Genomic DNA, 26416 nt, shown 5'->3' on the forward strand with positions numbered 1-26416 from the left:
CCTTTCCTAGAGGGGGCAGGGTTTAGCACACACCTCGGTTTGGCATCTCCCATTGATTAGCTTAGGCAAGGAGCTCCCTAGCATGCTGGCTTTTGTGAACCCCATGAGGTGCCTGTCTGTCCCCATTCATTGTATTGGAAGCCAAGGAACCTAACCCAAGATTTGTGAATCCCAGTGATTTTCTAGATGCTTAAAAGTTAGGTGTGGCAATGTTCAGTGCTTCCATGCATCAGCTTCTTTGTGTCTCTCTAGCCCCAAGGGCCTGATCTTGCGAAAGGCTGAGATCTCCAGTTTCCATTTGAAAGCAATGGGAATTGAAGTCGCTCAGCACTTTGAAGGATCAGGCACTAAATTACAATGATTTTAAAAAGTCATTTTCATTGAATTTCCTACTATTCACAGACGAGCGTATTTCAGGGGGGCAAAACAAATGGCTAAAATCAAGGAAATGCAGAATTCAGGCCAGCAGTCCCTTGGATCTTAGGAGGATACTATAAATGTATCACAGCATAGAGCAGCTGTCATAGAATAGTAAATATTCAGTTTAAATTATTACACAGATTCTGCTCTTGCAAATTTGTAGCTTAAAAAAATTCTCATCAGATTAGTGCAATTAGATTTGAATGACAGCAGCACAAGCGTCTGCCAGTAGTGCACTACTGATGTGTGGTTGCACACTGATAACCAGTCTTCGCTCTGTGCTGGGATCATTGTCTAGCAGAAATTGGGAAAATAAACCATGCCATTACTGTACACAGGTTCAGAACTGACACTTTTCTTTTTATCGTGTTTTTCCTCCTAGGAATTCTCCAACTTTCAAATCATTTGAGGAGAAGGTTGAGACCACTATCACAAGCCTGAAGGTAATGATTAGGAGCTGTGCTTGTTAAAGTGACAGCTTAGTCATCACTGTCACTTGTGCCAAAGGCAGATTGGATTTCATCCTTCCATAAAGGATTTCATGGAGCTGTAGTGTAAGGAAAGAAAATGAAGGCAATATGCAGAGAAATATTCTTTCTTTGCTTCTGGAATGCCAAGTAACAAACTATATTGTCTGTCCGCTTAAATAAACCGTCTCAACCAATGCCCCCATTGAAACAGGGAAGGTCGGGTGCTTAAATGGGGTGAACTGATGGATGGATCTATGCCGATTTACACCGGTGTTGGATCTGGCCCAGAGTTTTGAATGTCAAGTACTAACTTCCCAGCTAACATCAGTCTTTTCTCTGGATTGCCTCAAAACTGTGTAGAAGTCTGTATTGAAGGAAAAGTAAATTATGACAACCTTGAGCTACCCCAATGATTAACCGTGGAGAGATCAGACATGAGGCAGTAGCACCTTTTAGTGCTACCACACGAACAGAGCAGAGCCGGGCACATTTGAAGGGCGCTAGCCTTTGCACCGTGCGGAGGGTGAGCAGAGAGGCCATCTTCCAAGCTGTCTCGTGCTTCTGATGACTATGTGTGCATAAAAAATGCTGCTTGGTTCAGTATGGTGTAAAGATTCAGTGGGATCACAAAGTGCATTCTTTCTTTGTGCTGACTAGAGCTATATTCATCAACCTTCAGTCTTGAGAGGAACTGAAAATGTTTGTTGCATGGGTGCCAGTGTCCCAGCCTCACTCCACAAGTGGGAAGCTAAGACGCACACAGTCAGCACTGGGAACTGAACCAGGACTGCCAGGCTCCTAGGCCAGTGCCTTAAATATCCTCCCACCTCCTTCACTCCTCCTACCACACTTTCACTTATCTCTCTATGCTCAACTGCCACAGTCACCCAAAAGAAACCCTTTTAAAATTGTACATTATGCATGAATGAGCTTGGAATTGCTGTCTAGTCGGGGCTGTGTGCACATCCTGCTTAATCTTTATGCTCCCCCACCACATGCTTAATTTATAATGAAAGGCTCAAGCAATTAATTGCAGGGGCTCAAGTAATTTTTTTACATTCATAACTGATGCAGCAAGCCTAGAGGTGCCAGGGCTGAGCCCTGGCACAAATTAAGCACTGCTCCCAGCATACACACCTGTATAAGGAGGTGCAACCATCACATGGGCCCCCATGACCCCCAAAGGCCATAGCAGGATTCTCTGGGGTTTCCATTGTTCTCATGTCAGTCCCCCTTATCCATCGAGAAAGGTTAGTGGGTTTTGTACATAATTATTTGCTTATAGTGAGGGTAGTTACTAGAGCTAGTGTTAGGCTTTTTAGTCCTGTTCGGTATTTATACTCCTTGTTAAGGCTTCACTAAGCCATTCCTGCAATGTTGAGGGCCTACCTAAGATGGCCAAAGCCAAGTCTACTGGTTGAAAGCTGTGCACCTCCTGCTGCTCCATCACTGTCAAATGTAGTCAGGGTCTGCTTCAGCAAGGGGCAAGTCCCCAGTCAGGGCCCAGTGTGTCAACCACACCAAATGAATGCAGGCAAGTCACCTCAGTTCACTTTTTAGAGGCAGTTCTGAAGGCATCAGCCTCTGACACTGATCTGCCTGCAGAATGGACCCTGAGATCCTGGTCTCGTTCTGCTGAGTTTGGAACAAGTAGGCAAAGAGGGTCTTAGCTAAATCATCCCATGTTATTGAGTGCTGAGGGTGCAAGTAAACCACCATCTAGGAGCTCTTCAGTCTCATAATTGAGGTCCTTGACCCCTTACCCAGGACTCTGGGGTTAGCTCCTATATCCAGAGAAATACTGAAGTCAATGCCAAGCCTTCATAGCAAACCTACTGCGACTTTCACATACATTGTATCTCAGCATTGTTTTTTTCCCTTGGCACCAAGGAACAAGAGGAAAAAACCGAGTCATGATTTTTCAGCACCATGGTGATCAGGGAGGTTGATGGTGGTGATAGCTGTGGCCACTGTCTCAGTATCGGGTGCCTCTCTTCCCATACATCTTGCTGTCTCTAGCCTCCCTACCTCTTCAGATAACCTAAGGCCTGCAAGGGGCCAGAGCTCCTGTACTTTCAACAGCAGCAGACTTTCCAGGGAGTGGGTCTGGAGGCGAGCAGAGGTCATTCTCCCATGAAGAGTGACCTAATGAGGTCTTGAAGAGGGGAGAACTTCCTTATAAGCCTTCCTGCAAAGAAAGGGGATGGAGGCATTTATTTTATTGTATTTTAAAAAGCAAACACAGGTCTCCAGCAGTCTGATGATGTCCTGTTGTAAGATTGCCAGAGCTGATGTTCCTTGGTGATCTCACTAAATCAAATGTTAATAACCTTGAAATTAGACATTAGGCTGGACAAAGGGGCCTGAGCGTTATTGCCCAACTCTCACTGAAAATCAATAGGGGCTGGGCATCTAAACTCCCTGGAGTTCCTTTGAAAATCAACCACAATTTACAGATGACACACAGTGGTGGGGTGAGGTTGGAGTTGCTAACACTTTGGAGGATAGAGTTAAAATTCAAAGAGATCTTGATAAATTGGAGATGTGGGCTATAGACGACAAAATGAAACTGAACAGACGCAAATGTAAAGTGCTATACTTAACGAAGAAAAATTAAATGTGCAAATACAGAATGGGGGATAATTGGCTTGGCAGCAGCACTGCTGAGAAGAATCTGGGAGTTGTGGGGGATCACAACCTCAACAATGCGATGCTGTTGCAAAAAAAGCAAATGAAGTTTTCGGTTGCATTAACCGAGGCATAGCATGCAAACCACAGGAGGCGACAGAACCGCTCTATGCCGCGCTGGTTAGGCCTCTGCTGGAGTACTGTGTCCAATTTGGTCACCAATGTGTAAAAAGGATGTAGATAAACTGGAAAGGATCCAGAGGTGAGCCACAAAGATGATCAAAGGGATGGGAAATGCAGGCCATATGAGCAGAGGCTGAAGGAAGTGAGTATGTTTAGTTTGGAAAAGAGGAGATTAAGGGGGGATATGACAGTGGTCATCAAATACTTGTAAGGCTGTCATTTAAAAAAAAAAAGAGAGAGAAATTGTTCTCTTGCCACAGTGGGCAGGACAAGAGGCAATGGGTTCAAATTACAGCACAGCAGATTTAGAGTAAATCTCAGGGAAAAACTTCCTAGCTGTAAGAACAGCAGGACAATGGAACAAACTGTCTAGGAAAGTCAGGGAATCTCCTTCACTGGATGTTTTCAAAAGGAGGCTGGATAGCCATCTGTGTTGGATGGTTTAGACGCACCAAATCCTGCATCTTGGCAGGGGGTTAGACTAGATGACACTTGTGGTCCTTTCTAAACCTATGGTTCTATGAACTACACACTGGATCTCAGCTAGGGGAATCCAGTAAAGCAGCTTTTATCTGTCACCTTATTTCTGTTTTTTAGCTATTGTGGGCCAAAAAAAGAAAAGAATTGTAACTGGATTTAACAGCTGCGTTTTTAGGGTGTCCAAATTCAGGTGCCCCATTGTCTGAGTTGCTTTAAATTTTGCAGAAAACTTCTACATCAGTCCTAGATCTCAGGCCAACGTGACTTGTGGCTTTCAGAAATGGGTCCAAAATAAGGCTTATAATGGAAACTCAGTTGCAGTCTTAATCATGGAGCAACTGCTGCCTGTTCATAACATGTCTCCATATCTATGATCAGCCAATGTTGTTGTTTTTTTTTCTTAAAACATCATCTATTACCATTTGCAAATATCAATAAAGAGGGAATGTTTTGTAAATGCTCCTAGAATTCATAGAGATTTTCCAGCTGTGGCCTGTATTGCTCTGGGCAAGGTACTTACAATCCTGTACCTTATTTTATAGCTCTCTCAAACTAGACAAGCTGATCCTGTTCTTCATCATGTATCAGCAAATGAAACAAAGGATTACATGGGATTAACCCTTTGGAGACAAAGGACACAGAGTACATTTAATTATAATAATCTTCCTAAGCATTCATGTGGCTGAGAGTCTGGAAATGCTATTTCAGCTGTAGAAAGGGGTAAAAATATCCCGCTCTATCCACAGACCTGAATCCACTTGCAGAAGTGCTGCCAAGGCCACAACTCAGAACTAAGGGACACTCTCATGTTAATTAAACTAGTAATTGCTGCCTTGAATTAAGTCTAAATCTGCTGTTTGTCCAGCGGAGGAGTGGTTAAAGAAAGCAAATGCTTGGATGAGATGAGGGGACAAATGTGCTAGGGTTTGCCAAAGCTTTATTTACAGATTGAACATCCTAGCCTTTGCTAAAATCTTGTCAGGAAAATGCTGCTTCAAAGCAGTTTTATACATAGTTACTTACTTATTTTTAGTTCTTACACTCACTGTTTCTCCATAATCCATGTCTCTGGAGACAGGTTGATGCTGTGCATTTCCCTCAGGTGCCTCATTCATGGGACTTACTTCAGAATTTATTCAGAAAGTAAATTTAAACAAACTTGGATCTGATTTTTTTAAAGGCCCTTAACACCGCTTTGTTTTCTCCAGTTATCAAATTGATTCTGTTGACTTCAATGGGTAACAACATCTACTCACTACTGCCCAATTCTGCCACCGTTACCTACACTGAATGGTACCTTATTTTGCAGAGAGAGCCGTTGCTTTAATAACACAGTGAGCTGCAACTCAACATATTAAAGGGAAGAAGAATCTAGTCCTACTGAGAAATACAATAAACAAAACATACTCATTAAAACAACAACATACACCCCTATACTAAGGCTGAAATTTTCAAAGCACCTAAATGATTTGGATGCTCAGTTCCCATTTAATGTAATAGGCACTTAATTTCCAAATACCAGAGGCAGCTTTGAAAAGCTCAGCCTTGATATTTAAAATGTTGTTGTTTTTAAAAAAACAAAAGTATCAAAAGCTCTGAACACAAGCCCATTGTATGCTTTGAAGTGCTACCTACTCTGCAGGGTATGAGAACGTACACTTCCTCTATCTCCATAGGAAAGTAAGTCAAATTCCTTTTAAAACAAAACATTGAGTATGTGAGGGGGAAGGGAAATAAGCAGAATGGAATGAGAAAAAAATCACTGTTTTCTTCACTTATTTGCCATATTTCAGACAAAGGTTGGAGGGACAAGCCACAGTGGGGGGAGTTTTGAAGAAGTTCTCAGTTCTACTGCCCACGCCAGCACTCGGGGCTCTATCACAGGCACTCCGCTTCCTGAGAACGACGAGGAGGAACTTCAGTGTTAGACTGTAGCCCCTTGTGGCCAGCTGTATCCTACCTGGTGAGACTTAGCCCCATAGTTTTTTCTATGCTTCCCTTCCACAGCCAGCTTGAGACTTGTAACCTCTTGAAAACTGCCTCACCCATGTGATACTGTCGTTATTCTTCCAAATGTATTGGTATTCTTACCATTAAGCATTTTTATACTCCATAGAAATTGCACACACCATCATTTCTTAATGTTCCAATTTCTATAATGTAACCAAACAGTTCTTGTTTTATGGTATTTTTCTCTCCACACCTCTGGTCCAGTTGTTAATTTGTTTGATTATTTATTTATTTAATTAAAGGACTGAATGTGTTTTTAGTATGCATGTTTCCACTGATGATGTAACCCCTCTCAGTGACACAGCAGACAGATGGGTCTAGGACTGTGCAAGGATTTCTGTTGCCAGCAATAGCCTGTCCACCAGCTGTCCACCAAATTATACTATGCCCTTTACTGAGAAGCATACAAACATGACCTGAGCTGCTTAAGGAGTCAAACAGAATCATTTGTTGTTATACTGGAGCCTCTATTCCTTTTTCACTTCCGCAGTCTGTCTTTGAATTTCCTCTCCTAAAGAGGAACCCAATTATTCAGATGCAAACTAAGTTGATCACAGTTACTGTCCCAGAGCAGGAAACGCTACAGTTGAAAAACATGTTCTGGTACTTGCTGTTTGATAAGACTTTTGATGCTGGGAACCAATTTCAGTATTAAACCAAAAACACAAACTGTACCTGTTTGGCTCCATACCATCTCACTGGATGAGTATGTGCTTCAGACTGGGCCAAATTGTCCTGTGTTACTGAACTTCAGGGCATAATTCAGACCCTTGAATGTTAATTGCTTAATCCCCAAGAAACCACAATCATCTCTTGAATTAGATGCAGCATGATTTGTTGCATCATTTTAAGAGAAGGAACAGTAAGGTTATTATAGTATTGTCTGCCAGCCAGCCATTGGTGGCAGCAAAAGAAAACTTCGTCTAATCTGCAGCCTGGTTCCCCAGACTGAGATGAGCACAAGCCTATCAAGTATGAACATGAATGTGGGGGAGGGGAGAGAGGAATTTAGCCTGCTTTTAAAATAGGCCTCTTTAATTTCATCATACTGCAAAGCTTCAAATCAACTTTAGCCATTCTGTATCCTAGGCTTTGCTAAAAGCTTGTCAGGAAAATCCTGTATCAAAGTGGTTTTTACAGGTTGTTTTTTTTGTTGTGTTTTTAATTTCTTACACTTAAAATTCTCCCATGTGACAAGTTGATTCTGAACACATCTCAAATGCCTCTTTAATGTGATTTAATTTGCTCTTTGTGTAACACATTAAAAAAAATTGTGACAAATTGCAAGTTTCTATTGCAGCATTAATTTTTATTTAAAAAAAAAGTTCTCGTTTGTGTAAATGAGTTTTTAAAATGAGTGTGTCTGCCTTGTGTGTTTTTATTAGCAAGATGCCCCGTGTAATAGTTTTGTTCTAATAAGATGTTACAATGGAAATACAAAAAAAAAGTTGCAGACAGATGGTTTGGGCCACCCACACAGTTTATAATATCTATCTGAAATTGGGTTTATTTTTCCCCCATTATCAATAGTTAGAAACATATAAACCTGATAAAATTCATGCTTTATTATAGCCATTTCAAATAGGAGTGTACCTGCTACCTGCACAGTGTGCAAGAGTTCTAGAATGGCATTTTTATACCCAAAAATTTTGTGGATTTTCAACAGCATATTTAAAAACATCTCCCTAGCCTCTTTTCCTAACTATTAACAAAGTGGTAGCCAACTGAGACATCCCTATGGTATTGTCTACCCCAAGCATTCCAGAAATTAAGAGCAAAAAATAATCCACCAGATTTTAAAAAAATGAAATTCTTTCTTTAAATCCATTTGGATTTAATTATTTTACTTCCTCATTTTTCAACTTTAGGATTCACATGTTCAAGCCTTCCCCTCCCACTATGAGTGCTTGAAATCAGATTCTGGTGTATTCTCATGACTCTAGGGTCTAGGACTGTAAGAGAGAGTCACAAGATTTGCAGTGCAACAGTAAGTAGAAGACAGGGTCACATTGCTGTAGGCCTTCAGGCTGGAGTTAAGTTCGTTCTTCTAATTCAGTGTATTTATCACAGCAATACATCTTTGGGAAAGAAAGAAGGAAAAAAATACCCCTAGCTTCCTAATTATTGTTAGGAACTGTTATAAAGGTAGACTCCTCTTCTGCTAGACTCTGAGATATCTGTGGTTGGAATCAGAATTCCTTCAGATTTACCCTGGATAGTTAGTTAGGCTAAATTTGGGGGGGGGATTGTTGCTGCTGATTAGATAAGGTGGGTGCACACTTTGTAGCCAGTCTTAAAACTTCCTATGGTTTTCATTGGTTCCTCTCCAAACCCGCTTGTTTGTTTCATCCACTTACATCTTTTCTTTTAGACAGCAAGCTCTTTGGCAGAAGGAACTGCTGCCATTCACTAGTAAAATAGGGCTCCAACCTGGTGGAGTCCCCTAGGCACTCCCACACTAGAAATGATTAATCAAGTTAAACTCATCAAAAATATTTAGCATGGTGAATGTATTTGGCCTAAAAATTTTCCATGCAGAGTCTCAGACCAAAGTTTTGAGGGCTTCAGAAACTGAGCAAAGCCACAGGAGAAGGCAGAGTACACTTTGCCAGCTCTTTTTAAAAAAAAATTCTTGAACAGGCCACAGCCAAAAAAAGTCATATATGGGGCCTTATTCCCCTGTATAGTGGTTGTGATTATGCTGGCTGTTTTTGCTGAGCTCACTAAGTGCACACCAAAGATAGAAGCGTGCATGGACCAACCTATTATATGTACACCTATACCATCCCCAGCACTGGCCAGAAGGCTCCAGGAATACATCCAGTCAAAATTCGCAACCCTTTCAGTAGACTGTGCAGGGGCACCAGTCAACCTTACAAGGTGTTTTGTGGCTGTTAAGAAAAAGTTAACTTACTCTCAGCAGAATAGGTACCACTGGATATATAACAAAGTGACTGTATTGCAGCCGTACCCTGCTAAACAAGGAAATTATGACTTTGTTTCTAAGATAACAAGTAGTGGTTATTAAGAATGTTTTGTACAATAGCACCAAATAGTTATATAGCCTAAATTGGCCTATACCCTTACATTAGCTACTTACTATAATCCTCTTCTCTAATGCAGAAGTATTATAGGATAGAGTAAACTTTGGCTTAAGTAGGTAGAAAAGTTGGCAGGGTCAGGACATATGATCATTTTACCATAGGAACAGGTAGGGAGTTATTCTCACAGACCAGTACTGGAATATCCCAAAGGAATAGGACAAGACATCTGATTGCTCTATGCTAGTACAAACTCAGGTGGTGCCATCATGCCCTTTGGTATCTGGAATGCATGTGGCCAGAGCTAAGGGGTATACCATAGTACTGGAAAAACAAGGTAGAAAGCAGCTTGGTTAAATCTAGTTTTAGATGACCTTTTTACTTGTAAATAATGTATAAAAAGATAGCATTTGGAGTGTAACTTTGGGAGCACATGTAAGGTAAATGTAACAATGCCACATGAGATGGCTTCTTGGAGACTGGTATCATATGGAACCTTTTTCCATAAATTGGACTAACACTGGTTATTTGGTCTCTTGAGGATACAGTAGAACCTCCAAGTTACGGACACCTTGGGAATAAAGGTTGTTCATAGCTCTGGCTCCAGCAGTTCACCCTCCAGGCCAAGTTCCAGAGGCAGCATCTTGCCCAGGCCAGCTTGTCCCCCTCCCGACTGGGGGCGGGGAGGGAAGGATGCTGGTGAAAGCAGCGTAGACCCCAATGTTGCTTCTGCTCCAGCTGCCTTCGGCTGGCAGCAGTGGCTCACAGCTTTGCCTGCACATCTCAATATCTTCAACTCCTACCTGGGAGTAGGTGCCCAACACATAGGGGTGGGGACAGGCAGCCCAGATGTGCCTACCTTTAAGATGCAATATGGGCACAGTATCATATTTGCTTTTTTTTTTTTTTTTGGTCTCCATTGGTGTCTGGTTGACCAGTCAGTCCGTAACGCTGGTGTTTGAGGTTCTACTGTATTTCATGATGAACCAAAACTGAGTCAAGCAATTGACTAAACAGGTTGCATCAAATTAAAAAAAAGACACAGGATGCCAAACAGTATAAATAGGGCTATGATATCAAATGCAAAATTTATCCTATTTTGCTTATCTATATTTTTCCATAGATTCCAAGCAATTAATGGAAAGAAAAAAAACTCCTGTAAAACTTAGTGATGCTGTAGCAGCAAAACACTAGAAGGAGTAAAATGCCTCAAGAGGGTGGCTCACTTGTTGTAGCAGCTATTTTTGAATTTCTTTCCATATTAATGGACGACACAAGTTGGACTACTTCTGGGTGATTAAATTTTCCTGTAAAAAAAGAAAATTCATTATCATGCTTTTATTTCCCTTTATGTAACAGATTATACTGTTTCTCCAAGCACAAACTATTATATCACAAAAGAAACTATTAGTAGATATGTTCTCCCTTTAATTGTGAACACTATCTATGTTGTTTCAGGAATAACTATAGAAGAGCAACTGTTCAACAGTTCATCCAAGTATTTCCCCAGAGTATGTCCTGATCCATACACTATTTGGAGGGAACAAGAGTCTGAATATGAAAAATTCATGCTATGGACCCTGATTCAGATCGTATTTAAACTTAAGGCTCATGTTTAAATCTCCCTGCAGTCAATGGGCATTCGTTCCATCTTATCCTCTGGATTTGGAACTCGTGCTACTGGACAAGTGTGTCCAGTTCTGGTGCTCACAGTTCAAGAAGATAAACTGGAGAGAACTGAGAGAAAAACCGCAACAACAATTAACGGACTGGAAAACATGCCTTACAGTGAGAGGCTCAATCTGTTTAGTTTAACAAAGAGAAGGTTAAGGGGTGACTTGGTCATCTGTAAGTACCAATATAGGGAACAAATGGTATAACAAGATGCAATGGTTAGAAGTTTAAGCTAGACAAAGTCAGAAATAAAGCATAATTTATGAACACTGAGGGTAATCAATCACTGGAACAATTACCAGGGGTAATATTACCCTTCTTGCCCTAGAACCTATGAATCGTGATGGCATAAGAACATGATTTCTTTTCTGAACTGGAGCCATAATGACGTGTAAACCAGGCACGTTTCATGGTATGTTATGCAGGCCAGTTGCCAAGAAAACTCATTGCATACAGACTTTCTGAAGCTTCCCTGGCAGGAGAAAAAATTAAATCTTTGGGTAAAGGCTTGGCAGCCAAAGCTTAAATTTAAACTTGTCTGATGATTGGGCAGAATATTTGATTATAAGAATCTATTTCATTTCTGGAAAGAGAAACACCAGATCAAACTGCAGGTTCACTGATTGAGGGGTAGCTTCTCCAGTTTCACAATATTGAGTTTGGAAGTAGGAACACTAGTAAGATCACAGCTAGGGATATAGTTACCACTTACACTTCCAAATATTTCATTCTGATGTTCCCCCTCTATATACTGACCCAATGGGAGTCTTTCCACTGACACTGTGTCTAACTATATAGTGCCGGTTCTTTTATTCTTGTGTTCTTATTTTTCAAGACAAGTTGAGCTCTCTCTCTTTTTGAACACAGCCCTTCATTACTGTTAAACTCTTTATATAAAATTATCTATTTTCCCTTATCTTGCAGAGATTAAGTAAAATGAACAATAGTAAATACTATAGAAGGGAACCAAACACAATACAAGCACATTTGAAGCAACCTGTTCACTAGGCTCGATTCTCATTTACATTAAGACTATTTCACACGCTCTTACAATGTAAAGAGCCTTTAAATGTGTAAATGTAGTTTATCCCCACTTTCAGGCCTCTTTACTGACAGCGATGTAAAGGAGACTCAGGCACCTACCCGCCACTTTAAATCCAAGAATCAGGCCCCACTGGTATTCAGACACTCCTCTCTCTCGTTTACAAAAATCAGATTTCATACCTGAAGTTGAATCATAAAAGTCCTGCAGTCTTCCAGGCATTTTTTCCAACTCTTCATACTCAGATGCTTGGAGTATCATCTCACACTGATCCAGCTCTTTTACAAATCTGGCTTCTGCTGTAGACTGGTGTTCATATTCCTGAACAGATGTGCAATTAGAGAGATTTGATTTGCTATGCTGGAACACACAGTGCCAGAACTAAAAGCCCTTTCTTAGACTTAGCATTTCTTCATCTGTATCACAGATATTCAAGAGTACAGTAGACCTCATGTCTTTTTAAGGCTCTGATTCAGCAAAACATTTCAGCACATGCTTAAGTTCCATGAGACTTTACACTTGTTTATGTGCTTTACTAAGTAGGGATATTATTATTCACATGCTGAAATGCTTTGCTGAATCTGAGCTCACATAAAGAAACCCCAAAATTTACAGATTCATTAAAAATCCTTGGGATGCAGGCTTCAGAGAGCTTCTGGAACGTTGAGAAAGTAATTCCATGCCTCCTCCACTTTCAGATCCTCGACTTCTTTAGTCCAGTCCACTTCCCTAACTAGTTCCCTTAATTTTTTGACGTTTGCCCTTTTGAAATCAGGGACCCTAGTTGCAGACCTATTTTTGTTTATCCTTCCATTTAGTTTAAATTGAATTAGCTCAGGATCACTTAGACCAATATTATCCCCCACAACTAGTTCTCTATGAGGTTGAATCTAAAATGACATCACCTCTTGTTGGTTCAGTGACTAGCTGGTGAAAAAATCTGTCAGTTATCACATGCAGGACAATATGGGCCCTACCATTATTAGTAGCACTTGCCCTCCAATCTACTGCTGGGAAATAAAGTGTCCTATAATTATAAAACTTCCAGTAGTATTTATTTAATTAAAACATTAGAGATCTCTATCCATATCCAAATCACATCTTGAGGGTCTGTAACATATCCAAAGCACTATCCCAGGGGAGCCTTTGGCAGCCTTCTTCCCCAGTGATTTTGACCCAAACAGACCCTTTTATCTATTCCATCACTTCTAGTTTCTTTACAGTCTACCTCATCATTACACTCCACCACCTTTACTTCTGTCTTTCCTGGACAGCAAATACTCTTCAATAACTGTACTCCAGTCATTACTACTATTTCATCAGGTTTCTGTTATCCCTGTAATATCTGGGTCCACTTCCTACACCAGTGGTTCTACTTCCTCCATTTTGTTATCCAGCTCCTTGTATTTGACACTGTTCTCAAAAGGTATTTTTTAAACCTGTCATTCCTTCTTGATCATTTTAGCTTAATCTGTCTGAGCTGCTAATGTATTTCTCTCTCTTCCTATTTTTTTCCTTTTAAGTCCTTTGATTTACTTGCTATTTCCGCCCCCTCTCAATTGCGTGCAACAACTCCCACTGATTTTGATGAGAGCTGTGCACAAGTGAAAGCAGAATTTCACCTACTGACCAGAAAATAGGTGCCTATTTTGGCAGAGCCTTGAAACAAACAAAGAGGAAAGCGGGCTACTGTTGGAACTCTCAGCCCTTAAAATAGAACTTCTAGTTCCCATGATTTGGGAAGCATGAACACTGATTAATATACATCATTTCCTGCCTCTAACAAGACAATAGTAGAGCTGTCATGCCTAATGGCAAGATCCTAATTTGTAATTCCAGCACAGTTGTGTTCAGATAATGAACTTGTCATGCTTACCTGGATGTGTGCCATATTGCTAAAAATCTGCACATTTATTATGTTCTTTGCTGTAGGTTCCAAATTCGGGGATCTGGATTTTGATGGCAGTGAAATACTAGCGTAAGAATCAATTTGAATTCAAATTACATTTTGAAATTTCAATTAAGCTTTAATTATTAGTTGATTTGAAGTCTTCATTTTAACATTTTTTTCAAAAGATTTTTTGAAGTCTAGGGCTTTTCTTCAATTTACATTTTAATTTAAAATGCTGTTCACCACTGCCTCTTATTTTCGTGAATCTATTTAATCCTATTATTTTCATATTCTGCATTTTATCCATTCTGTTTGTCAGTAAAGTTCACATTTTTGTTTGGCAACATCATAAATGATAACTTTATCATGGTGGGTAAAGAGGGAAGTAACTCAGTGTGCTAATGTCCTCATTTGCCTCCAGTGAGTTACGTTCACATCCTAAATTAGGTTACAAAGTGAAAACAGCTTTGGTGGTCTCTTTCTGGTACCCCTTTCTTCATGCTTCAAAACCATCCACCCGGTTGGCACAAATGGAAACAAGTGACGGTCGGCTCAAGGACCAAGCTAATGAGGATGTCACAAGTCAGGTACCAACTGTACTGTCAGAGCTATGGGAGGATCTTCCACAGACCCTGTCCACCCTATCCCCAGCTCAAACCTGTGCTAATTCGTTCTCACTTTCCATAGGGAACATTGAAGTCCATGGTATTGCCTTTGTGTAACTGAGAGTAGATTTTTGATTGAATATTTCAGATTTTTTTTTTTTTTTAAATAGAACTAGCTGCTTAACAGCAGTGAAGGCTAGGGTTTGTGTATATTTTCAGTGTGGTACACCGACACTCCTATGCAAGAAACCCCATGCTGATTAAGTTACCCTGAAAGTAGAAACAAAAATAAATAATACAACTAACAATATGAACTAAAAAGTGTGCATATGAGAAATGATATTTAATGAGAAAGGTAAAAAGCTAATGTGTGCTGTAGTTAGGTTAGTGGGGATGGGGAATCAGCTCCTGTACAAGTCGGGACAGGAGCCCAAGGCAAAAAAAAAGATGCGAGAAATCCCATGGTATAGTTTAACTCTTTCTGTAATGACTTCCTGCCTCTCTGCTAGAAGAGCTTTCCAGTGAAAAAAGCTAAAGGAAAGGGCTAATTTTATGAATACTAACTACAGTTTTCCCAGATTCACTATTTTAACTTTGGAATGTAACTTTAAAAATCCAGTTCTGCTGTCACTTAAACCAATACAACTCAATTAAAGTCAATGGAGATATAACTGCGGGCAGAATTTGTCTTCAAATATCTGGAAACCTATTTAAATACAATCCAAGTGGAACAGGTAAGAATGTCAGTATTAAATGCAGCCTCAGGTTACAGAGGTCAAGGCTTCACAGCTACCTGCTTACAATAAAATATACAAAAGCAGAAAATTGGTGAGGGAAAGTTACTATATAATGGAAACATATGTTGGCGGAAATATATCATTATTATTTTTTTTTTCCAAACACAAATTTTTGGAGAAAGCAGCCTAATGTTTCCTGACTTGCCGATAATACAAGATCTTAGCCAAATAGCAAGAGGTCTCTTTGCAAGATCACAATATCCTAGCAGATCACCTCTGTATGTATAACAGATTCTCTAGTACAGTGGTTCCCAAACTTGTTCCACTGCTTATGCAGGGAAAGCCCCTGGCAGGCCAAGGGACGTACTGGCCGCTGCTTCCAGCGGCTCCCATTGGCCTGCAGAGCAAACTGCAGCCACTGGGCGCCGCGATCGGCCGAAGCTGCAGACACGGCAGGTAAACAAACTGGCCCGACCCGCCAAGGGCTTTCCCTGCACAAGCGGCGGAACAAGTCTGGGAACCACTGCTCTAGTATAAAGATAAGATATTTTCAGGTCAACATGATCATTTTTTAATTTAATTCAAATATCACCTATTATTTCACTGTATTACTTCCCAATTCATATTTTCATTTAGTTGAAATTCTCATCTAAGACACTGTCAAAGGTAAAACCATAGTCCTTTTTAAGGTTATGTTGCTTATGGAACAGCACTGTCTGACCAAGTATACATGCTGGGACAAATCCCACCCTCAGTTATGTAAATCAATCCCTCGAATGCAGTGGGGCTACACAGGTATAAGAGCACAATTTGGGTCATTATACTGAATTATTTTGTTTTCTTTATGAAAAAGAGTTCAGAAAGTTGCTGCCATATAAACATACCCCCAAAGAAAAAATCCAAACCCATCTTGCTCTAAAGGTTTTAGAATAAAGATTATGAACTTCAGTAGGCACCAAACACCATGAATATAAGACAATCTGTTGGTCCTGTTGCAAGCAATAATGTGGAATAAATGCATCAAGTGATGTATACTTACTTCCCAAAGTTCATAGATTTCTTTTCTCAGATCTTCTGATAGCAGCTGGGTCAAATGTTTCATAGCTGCCTGAAAGACAGACTCCTGCTTTCATTTGGCCATTATCTGAATACAATATCTTTCCCTTTGTTTTCCAGAAAACAATTTGTCCACCACCACCTTTGCATAAACACTGAATCATCTCTCGCTCCACAGCTGCAACACGTACAGTACTAACTCCGCTGATGGAACAATAAAAGCAATGGATACAAAATAATTTCTGCACACCAGACCTGCTCAATAAATTGTAGAGGACTAGCCCCAAGCAGCAGAAAATAATCTAAAGCACCATCCAATAACTGACTCCAGTAATCTAGAAATGAGCTCTGAGCAAAATGAACAAACTCAGGTGCCAGAGCACTGACCCCAGTTACCAGATACAGTTTAACACTGTTTTGATGCAATACCAAATTATTGGTATGAACAGCGGATCCTCTTTGCATGTTGTTCCAACTAATCAATTTCATTCGAGTCCTACTCTGTTTCCCCAGTAATACTTAGGTCCTAATTGAAAACAAACAAACAATAAAAGAAAGGCCAAGTTTTATGCCAATATACAGTTACGTTGAAACTTGCCACTCAAGGTGTTATTTTATACAAAGATAGCACTTCAGAAGTATAACTATTTAGGGCTCAATCCTGCTCCCAAAGAAATCAATGACAAGACTCCTATTTGCTTTAATGGGACCAGGATGAGCACCAGGCACCTAGGGCCAGATTTTTATCGGTATTTGGTATTCTAAAGATGCAGACAGCTTTCTAGGCCCTTTTGAAACTTCTATTAGGCACCTACCTGCCTCTTTAAGCACCTAAATGCCATTAAGAAGTCTGGCCCTTAGTGGAGAAACATTCCCAGCAGGCATTAGGGAAACCATTTTTATTTTTTTTTAAAAAAGCACACTCCAAACAGGTACACAGTAGAACAGAACAGTGAATGTTACAGTGAATAAAGATAGCGTTTAAAGAACTCTGAACAGCCCTTTAATCTTTTAAGTCCAATCTTCTTTTCACCAGGAACATATTGCTAGAATTATTTTTTTTAAAAATCTAAATAAAAAGGTAAGCATAAGAGTGGCAGAGAATTCACTGTAAGACTGTTTTTCTTTTAGACTCTTTAAACAACTTATTTGTATCCGTTGGAAAAGATTATCAAGTAAGGTGGTGCCCTCTAGCTGTAATTGTAGGAAAACTTTTCTTTTAGCTTTAAATAACACAGAGAGCCAGAACTGACAAAACTGTGATTAATGGATATGTTTGTGGCCATTATTAAAGTCAAAGATTATGTACTCAGACAGTTGCATTTGTTTGTCAGGCTCACTGATTACCTGCCACACAGGGGTACGGTAAGAATAATCAGGTAAAGTTTGTATGATACTTTGGAAGTGTCTAGTGCAAGGGTTCTCAAACTGGGGGTTGTGACCCTCAGGGGATCACAAGGCAGTTACATGGGGGTCATGAGCTGTCAGCTCTGAGGGCTGACAGCCCCGATCCCCCATTACATTAAATTACCCCCACCTCATTTTTAATTTATAAGGGGCGGTCACACTCAGAGGCTTGCTATGTGAAAGGGGTCACCAATACAAAAAGTTTGAAAACCACTGGTCTAGTGCCATGTGTCAAGTATCTGTCCCTCTCTCTTCTGACCTGTACCTCTGCTCCCCAGAAAATAAGCATGGACATACACGAGCAACTTCACTAACATCTCAGACTACTGAAAATCCAGTCAATTCATTTGGCAGGTGCCTAATGTTTGGGTTCTTTCAAAAAACTTCCTTTTTATTATCTTGCACTTTGTGGTGTTACTTAGACAAGTCAAATTAGCAGGGGTTTGTAGTGCTACTCCTGGGCATACATGCACAAATACATGTTCTGTATTATGTTGTTTTGAGGGTCTCCCCAATAACTAGTTGTTCACCTCTACAAATAAAATGCAAAGCCTTTACAAAGTTCTACAGAGTACCAAACTACATCTACAACCATACCAACCTCCTCTCGCTGATGTTTCTCCTCTTTGGAGATGTTATCTGCAGGTGCTATATCTCCAACAATGCATTCAGCCATATCATGAACCAGAGCTAGTCGTACACATCTGATAAGGAGAGAAACACTGCATGATTAGCCAATAAACTTTATAGTTACACTTTGTTTATTAATAAGCAGTATTGATAAACTCTCCCTTCCCCCTTATATTTAATAGATCGGTATTAGTGAAATAATTTTCTATCCCATAGTATATTTGAATCCCAATTTCTAGTTACTGTTATGTATGAAATGATATTTGGATAGATATCCAAAACCAAAAAGCCTTGGTTTTTTTTTGTTTTTGGGTTTTTTGGGGGGGGGGGAGGGGAAGGAGGGAGGAAGAAAGCAAAAGATACTAAGTGACAACAGTGTAGTTACCTAGCAGATCATTTACCAACCCCTACCACATAAAAGCTAAGGACATTATACACTACTCAGATGATAACAATGTTTGCATTTACTAAGTATAAAGATATATGGAGCCCTGCCAAATTCAAAATGCCACCTGATAAAATACACATATATTATGTAGCTAAGTTAGCAACTCATGGTCATGGCACAGCCCAGCTTTCTTTAACACAGTGCAGTAAAAAGCATTAAAAGCAATCAGCAAGGTAAGTGCAAGTTGCAAGACTAGAACACAGATCTAGGGAACGCACTAGGGCTCACAGGCTTCCAGCCAAGTCAGTGAACCTCTCTGTGCCGTAGCAATCTCATCCAAAAAAATCTGGCTGTCAATGATGCTTTGTGCTCTGACCACATCCTGTAGATCTCAAAGCACTTTACAATGGTGGGTAAGTATTACAAGTCTGATTTTTCAGTTGGCTTCAAGTTCATTCATTCCTCTGGCACAATGAAATAAGGGTGAAGCTTGTTCCTGCAGGACACAGAGCTTCTCAGGATCCAACCAAAGACTGTGGAATGAACTCCCCCAGAATCTAAGAATGATCACAAACCTCACCACCTGCCAATCTACATGCATGGCACATTTTTTCCCCACTTTGCCTTCTCTAGCATATACCTATAGTGGCAAGGGTGGAGGAAGAGGAGGGGGAAAAATGTATATTTTATTTTTAAAAAACTCCAAAACAAAACACTCCACTGCACGCTCTTCCCCCCCAGGGAAAGAATGAGAAGAAAAACGTGACCGATGTTAGTAATGTTGCTTAATGCACTGAGATACTACTGTGATGATCATGCTAATAGAACAGGGCAATTATCAAGTGCATCCAGTCCCAGCTTCTGGGAGTCAGAGGTTTAGGGAGACCCAGAGCATTGAGTTGCATCCCTGATGATCTTGGCTAAAAGCCATTGATGGACCTATCCTCCAGGAACTTATCTAATTCTTTGTTGAACCTAGTTATACTTTTGGCATTCAAAACATTCCCTGGCAATAAGTTCCACAGGCTGAGTGTGAGTTGTGCAAAGAAGTACTTTTTTATGTTTGTTTTAAATCTGCTGCCTATTAATTTCATTGGATGACCCCCTGGTTCTTGTGTTATGTGAAGGAGTAAATAAACCTTCTTTATTCACTTTCTCCACACTATTCATGGTTTTATAGACCACTATCACTCCCCTCTCCCCCTTAGTCATTTCTTTTGCCTGGTACTGAAATTAGGCTTACCAGCTTGTAATTACCAGCCAGGATCACCTCTGGAACCTTTTTTAATAATCAGCATGTATTTTAGGTATCCTCCAGTCATGTGGTACAGAGGCTGATTTAAGTGATGGGTTACATACCACAGTTAGTGATTCTGCAATTTCATATTGGGCTTTCTTCAGAACTCTTGGGTGAATATCATCTGGACCTGGTGACTTATTACAGTTTAATTTATTCCAAAACCTCTTCTACTGACACCTCAATCTGGGACAGTCCTCAGACTTATCACCTAAAAAGAATGGCTCAATCTCCCTCACATCCTCTGCAGTGAAGACGAATGCAAAGAATTCATTTAGCTTCTCCCCAATGGCCTTGTCTTCCCTGAGTGCTCCTTTAGTACCCTCAATCATCCAGTGGCCCCACTGATTAAGTGCATCAAAAGCAGGAAGCCTGCCAGTCAAAAAAATGTTGCTAATAGTTTTTGTATCCTTAGCTAGTTGCTCTTCATATTTGTTTTGGCCCACCTAATTATACTTTTACACTTGACTTGCCAGAGTTTATGCTCCTTTTTATTTTCCTCAGTAGGATTTGACTTCCAGTTTTTAAAAGATGTCTTTTGGTCTCACCACCTCTTTTACCCTTGTTGTTTAGCCATGGTTTTGGGGGTTTTTTGGCCTCTTGCTTTTTTGGGGCCTGGGAGGGGCAGGAGAAGAGAGGCAGGAAAATACATTTAGTTTGAGCCTCTATTATAGAATTTTTTAAAAGTTTCTATGCAGCTTGCAGGCATTTCACTCGTGACTGTTCCTTTAAATTACTATTTAAGTAGCTTCCTCATTTTTGTGTAGTTCCCCTTTTAGAAGTTAAATGCTACTGTGGTGGGTTTCTTTGGTACATCTCCCCTTCCTCCCTCCCCACCCTAGAGTTGTTAAATTTAATTACATTATGGTCACTATTACTGCCCATCTTGGACCAGATCCTATGCTCCACTTAGAACTAAATCAAGAATTGCCTCTCACCTTTTGGGTTCTAGCACTAGCTGCTCCAAGAAGCAGTCATTATTTGTGGTCTAGAAATTTTACCTGTGCATCCCACCCTGAGGTGACATGTTCCCAATCAATATGGGGATAGTTGAAATCCCCCATTATTGTTGCATTTTCTGTTTTTGTAGCCTCTCTAATCTCCCTGAGCATTTCACAATCACTATTACTACCCTGGTCAAGTTGTCAGTACAGTAGAACCTATAGTTAAGAACACCTCGGGAATGGAGGTTGTTCGTAACTCTGAACAAAACGTGGTTGTTCTTTCAAAAGTTTACAACTGAACACTGTCTTAATACAACTTTGAAGCTTTACTTCAGAAGAAAAATGCTGCTTCCCTCCCCCCCTTTTTTTTGTAGTTTATGTTTAATACAGTACTGTACTGTATCTGGGGTGTGGGGGGGGGGGGTTTCTGGTCTCTGCTGCTGCCTGATTGCATATTTCTGGTTCCCAATGAGGTGTGTGGTTGACTGGTCAGTTCATAACTCTGAAGTTCTACTGTAGTATATTCCCACTGCTATACTCTTATTATTCAAGCACGGAATGTCTATCCATAGAGATTCTATGGTACAGTTTGATTTACCTTTTTTTTTTTAACTATATTTGACTCTATGCTTTCTTTCACATACAGTGCCACTCTCCCACCAGCACGACCTACTCTGCCATTCCTATATATTTTCTACCCTGGTATTACCACGTTCTATTCCAGCAAGTTTCTGTGATGCCTATTATATCCATATCCTCATTTAATACCAGGCGCTCAGGTTCACCCATCTTACTATTTAGACTTCTAGAATTTGTATACAAGCACTTATAAAATTTGTCAATATTTAGTTGTCTGCCTCCATGTGATGTAATTGAATGGGACTTTTCCCTTTGTTTCTCTTCAGTTCCTATCTGTATTTTGTCAACTTCTATCCTCTCCTCTTCACTAGGCTGTGGAGTGTCCCCGTAAACAGAGTGTCTCCTAAGGGATGCCTCTATCCACACGGTGTGTTCTTCTGCACCTGTCAGCTCTCCCCCAGCCCGTAAGAGAAAATCAAGAATCTGTTCCACCTCTGCCACAAACTGGCTATGGAACTTCTGCCATGTCATTCAACTCTCTGGGCCTGATTCTACAGTGCCTTGCACCTCAAAGTTATTGACACCTGTGCAAAGCAAGTCTAAAATGCTACTATTATGATGCTATTGTTTTATAACCTTTTCACTCTCACTTCTCACTGATGTCAATAACTTCACAATGTATAAGGCAGTAGACAATCAGGCCCTGTGTTTCTGAGTTATGAAAGTAGCCATGCATGTTCTCTGCTAGGCCAATGGACCACTGTGGTGGACAGTGCAGGAGTCAGTGTCAGTAACATGATTTAAAGTGGTTTATACTTCCTGAAGCTTCATTAGAAAAGATGAGTTCCAAGTTATAGAAATCTATCATCATCACTTCAGGAAGGTGACAAAGCAAATATGATACTGTACCATTCTTGACAGGTGATACAATGCTAATTATGTTTTCCTTTATACGCTAAATTAATTACAATTTTTTTATTTCTCTCAAGTGTTAATAGAATCTCTATCAAAAGCTACATAAAATATGGATTTTGCTTCACCATGCACTTCAAACTCCTCTTTGAACGGGATTCTTCAGCCTTCTTATGTACATCTCTTGAGAGAAATCAAGCTGGAAGCTATTCTGTGTTAGCAGCCTGTCCAAGCCTCCACTTTTAGCTAATAAAACAATTCCTCAGTCCTCAACTCCAGAAGGCACATAGCAACTTGTGAAAGAATGGAAAAAAATATCAATTTTGATTCCCCCTCTGTATTCTAAAACTCCTTGCCAGGGTGTGATGAATATTTAGTTCTCAGTTCCCAAATCTCGAGACAGGCCTGATCATCACCATTAGTATTCTTACCTGTCTTTATTAAGTTGTTTATCTTCAGTTACCAAAGCCATGACTGCCATCCTGTACATATGATCCGATACACTCTCTGGTTTCTCTACATTCCTGTACACCCAGCCTGTCCGTGGTACTCTCTGCTTGGAGAAAGTTTTAACAATAATATAAAACATTTGAATAAACGTTCTGAAGAATTTAGCTTAAGAGATACCAATGGAAATTTGTTCCATTAAGGGTAACCATTTCCTTCTCATGCATAAATGAAGCCTCAAGGTTAGTGAAAAAATAAATGTTACAAAGCCAGTTAGTTTGAAAGTACAGATGATTGATCCTGTGACAAGAGTCTATTGCAATATATTACACACATAGCACACACCACCAGAAAATCTGTCCTTTTCAGCTTTCAGAGACCATTTCAGCTTGATTGCCCACACGCATTCAGTATAAATAAATAATATTCAGCATTTAAATAGCACTATACCTCTTCAAAGCATTGGTCACACATTAACTACTGTAATTAATCTTTACTCCATCTCTGCAATTACTGGCACATGATGGCATATATCACATTGGTAGATGTGCAGGTGAACGAGCCTCTGATATTGTGGCTGATGTGATTAGGCCCTATGATGGTGTCCCCTGAATAGATATGTTCCTGGGTTAGTGGTTCTGGTCTGTGGTTGCTTGTGAGTATTTGCTAACAGAACGCCACTAGCCATCACCTTCAGCCCCCAACTAAAACCTCGCCAGCGCATCATCAAGGATCTACAACCTATCCTGAAGGATGACCCATCACTCTCACAGATCTTGGGAGACAGGCCAGTCCTTGCTTACAGACAGCCCCCCAACCTGAAGCAAATAATCACCAGCAACCACATACCACACAACAGAACCACTAACCCAGGAACCTATCCTTGCAACAAAGCCCGTTGCCAACTGAGTCCACATATCTATTCAGGGGACACCATCATAGGGCCTAATCACATCAGCCACACTATCAGAGGCTCGTCCACCTGCACATCTACCAATGTGATATATGCCATCATGTGTCAGCAATGCCCCTCTGCCCCCCCCATCCCCGCTCTCCTGCTGGTAATAGCTCACCTTACCTGATCACTCTCCTTACAGTGTGTATGGTAACACCCATTGTTTCAGAGTAACAGCCGTGTTAGTCTGTATTTGCAAAAAGAAAAGGAGGACTTGTGGCACCTTAGAGACTAACCAATTTATTTGAGCATGAGCTTTCGTGAGCTACAGCTCATTTCATCGGATGCATACTGTGGAAACTGCAGAAGACATTATATACACAGAGACCATGAAACAATACCTCCTCCCACCCCACTCTCCTGCTGGTAATAGCTTATCTAAAGTGATCATCAAGTTGGGCCATTTCCAGCACAAATCCAGGTTTTCTCACCCTCCGCCCCCCCCCCCCCCCACACACACACAAACTCACTCTCCTGCTGGTAATAGCCCATCCAAAGTGACCACTCTCTTCACAATGTGTATGATAATCAAGGTGGGCCATTTGTGCAGGAAATGGCCCACCTTGATTATCATACACACTGTGAAGAGAGTGGTCACTTTGGATGGGCTATTACCAGCAGGAGAGTGAGTTTGTGTGGGGGGGAGGGGCGGAGGGTGAGAAAACCTGGATTTGTGCTGGAAATGGCCCAACTTGATGATCACTTTAGATAAGCTATTACCAGCAGGAGAGTGGGGTGGGAGGAGGTATTGTTTCATGGTCTCTGTGTATATAATGTCTTCTGCAGTTTCCACAGTATGCATCCGATGAAATGAGCTGTAGCTCATGAAAGCTCATGCTCAAATAAATTGGTTAGTCTCTAAGGTGCCACAAGTCCTCCTTTTCTTTTTACCCATTGTTTCATGTTCTCTGTGTACATAAATCTCCCCACTGTATTTTCCACTGAATGCATCCGATGAAGTGAGCTGTAACTCACGAAAGCTTCTGCTCAAATAAATTTGTTAGTCTCTAAGGTGCCACAAGTACTCCTTTTCTTTTTAGGCTGAGTTAAGTTTTTTATCCAGAGACTTGCACTGACATTTAGCTCAAGGGCTCTAGAAAAGACCTACCTACTGACATTTAAAATGGGAGTCGATGGAGGAAGGGATGTGGACTCAAGTGTGATCCTGCAGCAGGGGGTCTATTAACTGACAAGGAAAGCAGGCACCAGGGTTTGGTAAACTGAGCACAAGGCTGGGAACCTAGAGCTCCCAAATTCTAGCCTCAGCTCTGCCTCCCACTCGCTTCTGGGGCTTTTGGCCCAGTCAGTTCCCGCCTCCCTGGCGGGGCAGCTCCGGAGCCCGGCCCCGGCTTTGCTACAAGGGGGTGACAGCCCGCACCGCGCACACTGACTCCAGCGGGCACCTGGCGCGGCCCAACTCAAAAGTCCAGGGCGGGCAGCGAGTCACGCAGCCAGTACCTGGCGGGCTGGGTTTGGTTTTCATCCCGCGCCCGGGTGGGTGGGCGGCTGAACTAAACCTCGCCCCCGACCGGCCCCTCCCCGGCCCCTGGGCTTCCCGCCCCGTGGCCAGGGCCTGTCTCCGGCTCTTCACGGCCTCCCGTCGCCCCCCGGCCTGCGGGCCGCCCTCAGCCCCATCACCTTGAGCTGCCCCACCAGCCTCAGGAACTGCAGCAGGCTCCCGGCGGCGCCGCCCAGCGGGGCCGCGGCCATGGGGCTGCCGGCGGAGCGGGCCGAGAAAGAAGCAGCGCGGCTCGCGGAGGCCGCCTCCCGGGGGCGGCTGCTGCTGCTGCTGCCGGGGGGACCGAGCCCCGCCCCTGCCGCTTTGTTCCGGGCGAGCTGTAGCACCCGCCGGCGCCTTCTCCGCCCCCCCGCTCCCGCTGAAGGGCGCTTGGCCCAGCCGCCCGCTGCGGCGGGACCTTGCTGCCTTGACTACCGGGGAGGGGAGCCCAGGAATGGCCGAGACGCGCCAAGCCCTAGTGCAGGGATGGGGCGGGCCGGTGAGCCTCTGGGCTCGCTCTCCCGGCCCTCAGAAGTGGCTGAGCACGTTTTGCCCGATCTGCCGGGAAAGCGAACAGCAAGGGGGTGGGGGAAAGGTTGCAGCCCTAACCAAAGGAGAGCGTTGCAGAAAAGCTCCAAGGGTGTAATAACGGAGCGTTATCATGCAGCTCGCAGCAGTGGCGAATGGACTAAACTAAACCAAAGTGAACTCTCTCCAGAATGTAAGATTTCGTGAGCTACAGCTCACTTCATCGGATGCATTCAGTGGAATCCACAGTATGCATCCGATGAAGTGAGCTGTAGCTCACGAAAGCTTATGCTCAAATAAATTGGTTAGTCTCTAAGGTGCCACAAGTCCTCCTTTTCTTTTTGCAGATACGGACTAACATGGCTGCTACTCTGAAACCTGTCTCCAGAATACAATCCCTAGAAACCTGGGTAATAAGAGTCAGGCCAGACGAGTGAAGAGAAAATGGTCAATTGGGTAGAAGCCATAGTCAGACCAGATCCCCATCTCTCACTGCAGAAAGTCCAAGGACGGAGAACTGGGGACATACTGCTTGCTTTGGCTGTGGTGTGAGGCATGTGGAGAATGCTGCTTTGGAAATACTGTACAGTTTTG

At 41.7% G+C, this 26416-nt stretch overlaps 2 protein-coding genes across 5 annotated transcripts in view; one reads left to right on the forward strand and one right to left on the reverse strand.

The window, feature by feature from the left end:
* TPD52L1 (TPD52 like 1) overlaps positions 1–11120 on the forward strand; it is a 90790-nt gene extending 79670 nt beyond the window's left edge. For 3 of the 4 annotated variants that reach the window (XM_074948369.1, XM_074948372.1, XM_074948371.1), the window contains 2 exons: positions 803–863; positions 5975–7466. In XM_074948369.1, coding sequence (XP_074804470.1) covers positions 803–863; positions 5975–6109 — 196 coding nt within the window. In that variant the 3' untranslated portion in view covers positions 6110–7466. Of the gene's footprint in view, positions 1–802; positions 864–5974; positions 7467–10690 lie in introns of those variants that run through there. The other variant, XM_074948370.1, reaches the window with a different exon arrangement.
* HDDC2 (HD domain containing 2) lies at positions 7411–25580 on the reverse strand. The gene is made up of 6 exons (XM_074948373.1): positions 25435–25580; positions 22826–22947; positions 18246–18348; positions 16221–16289; positions 12131–12269; positions 7411–10539 (listed from the first exon to the last, which is right to left on the reverse strand). The coding sequence occupies exons 1-6, from the start codon at positions 25504–25506 to the stop codon at positions 10442–10444; spliced, it is 603 nt and encodes a 200-aa protein (XP_074804474.1). The 5' UTR covers positions 25507–25580; the 3' UTR covers positions 7411–10441.
* Between the last annotated feature and the right edge of the window lie 836 nt (positions 25581–26416).

This window comes from Natator depressus, chromosome 3 (genome assembly GCF_965152275.1).
Source record: "Natator depressus isolate rNatDep1 chromosome 3, rNatDep2.hap1, whole genome shotgun sequence".
In the NCBI taxonomy this organism is placed as follows: domain Eukaryota; kingdom Metazoa; phylum Chordata; order Testudines; family Cheloniidae; genus Natator; species Natator depressus.

Coding starts and splice junctions, on each gene's coding strand:
- HDDC2 (XM_074948373.1), bottom strand. CDS start 25,506: ATGGCCGCGGCCCCGCTGGGCGGCGCCGCCGGGAGCCTGCTGCAGTTC. Junction 18,349..22,825: donor AAACAACTTAATAAAGACAG/GTAAGAATACTA, acceptor TCTCCTTATCAG/ATGTGTACGACTAGCTCTGG. Junction 12,270..16,220: donor AAATCTATGAACTTTGGGAA/GTAAGTATACAT, acceptor ACATCTGTTCAG/GAATATGAACACCAGTCTAC.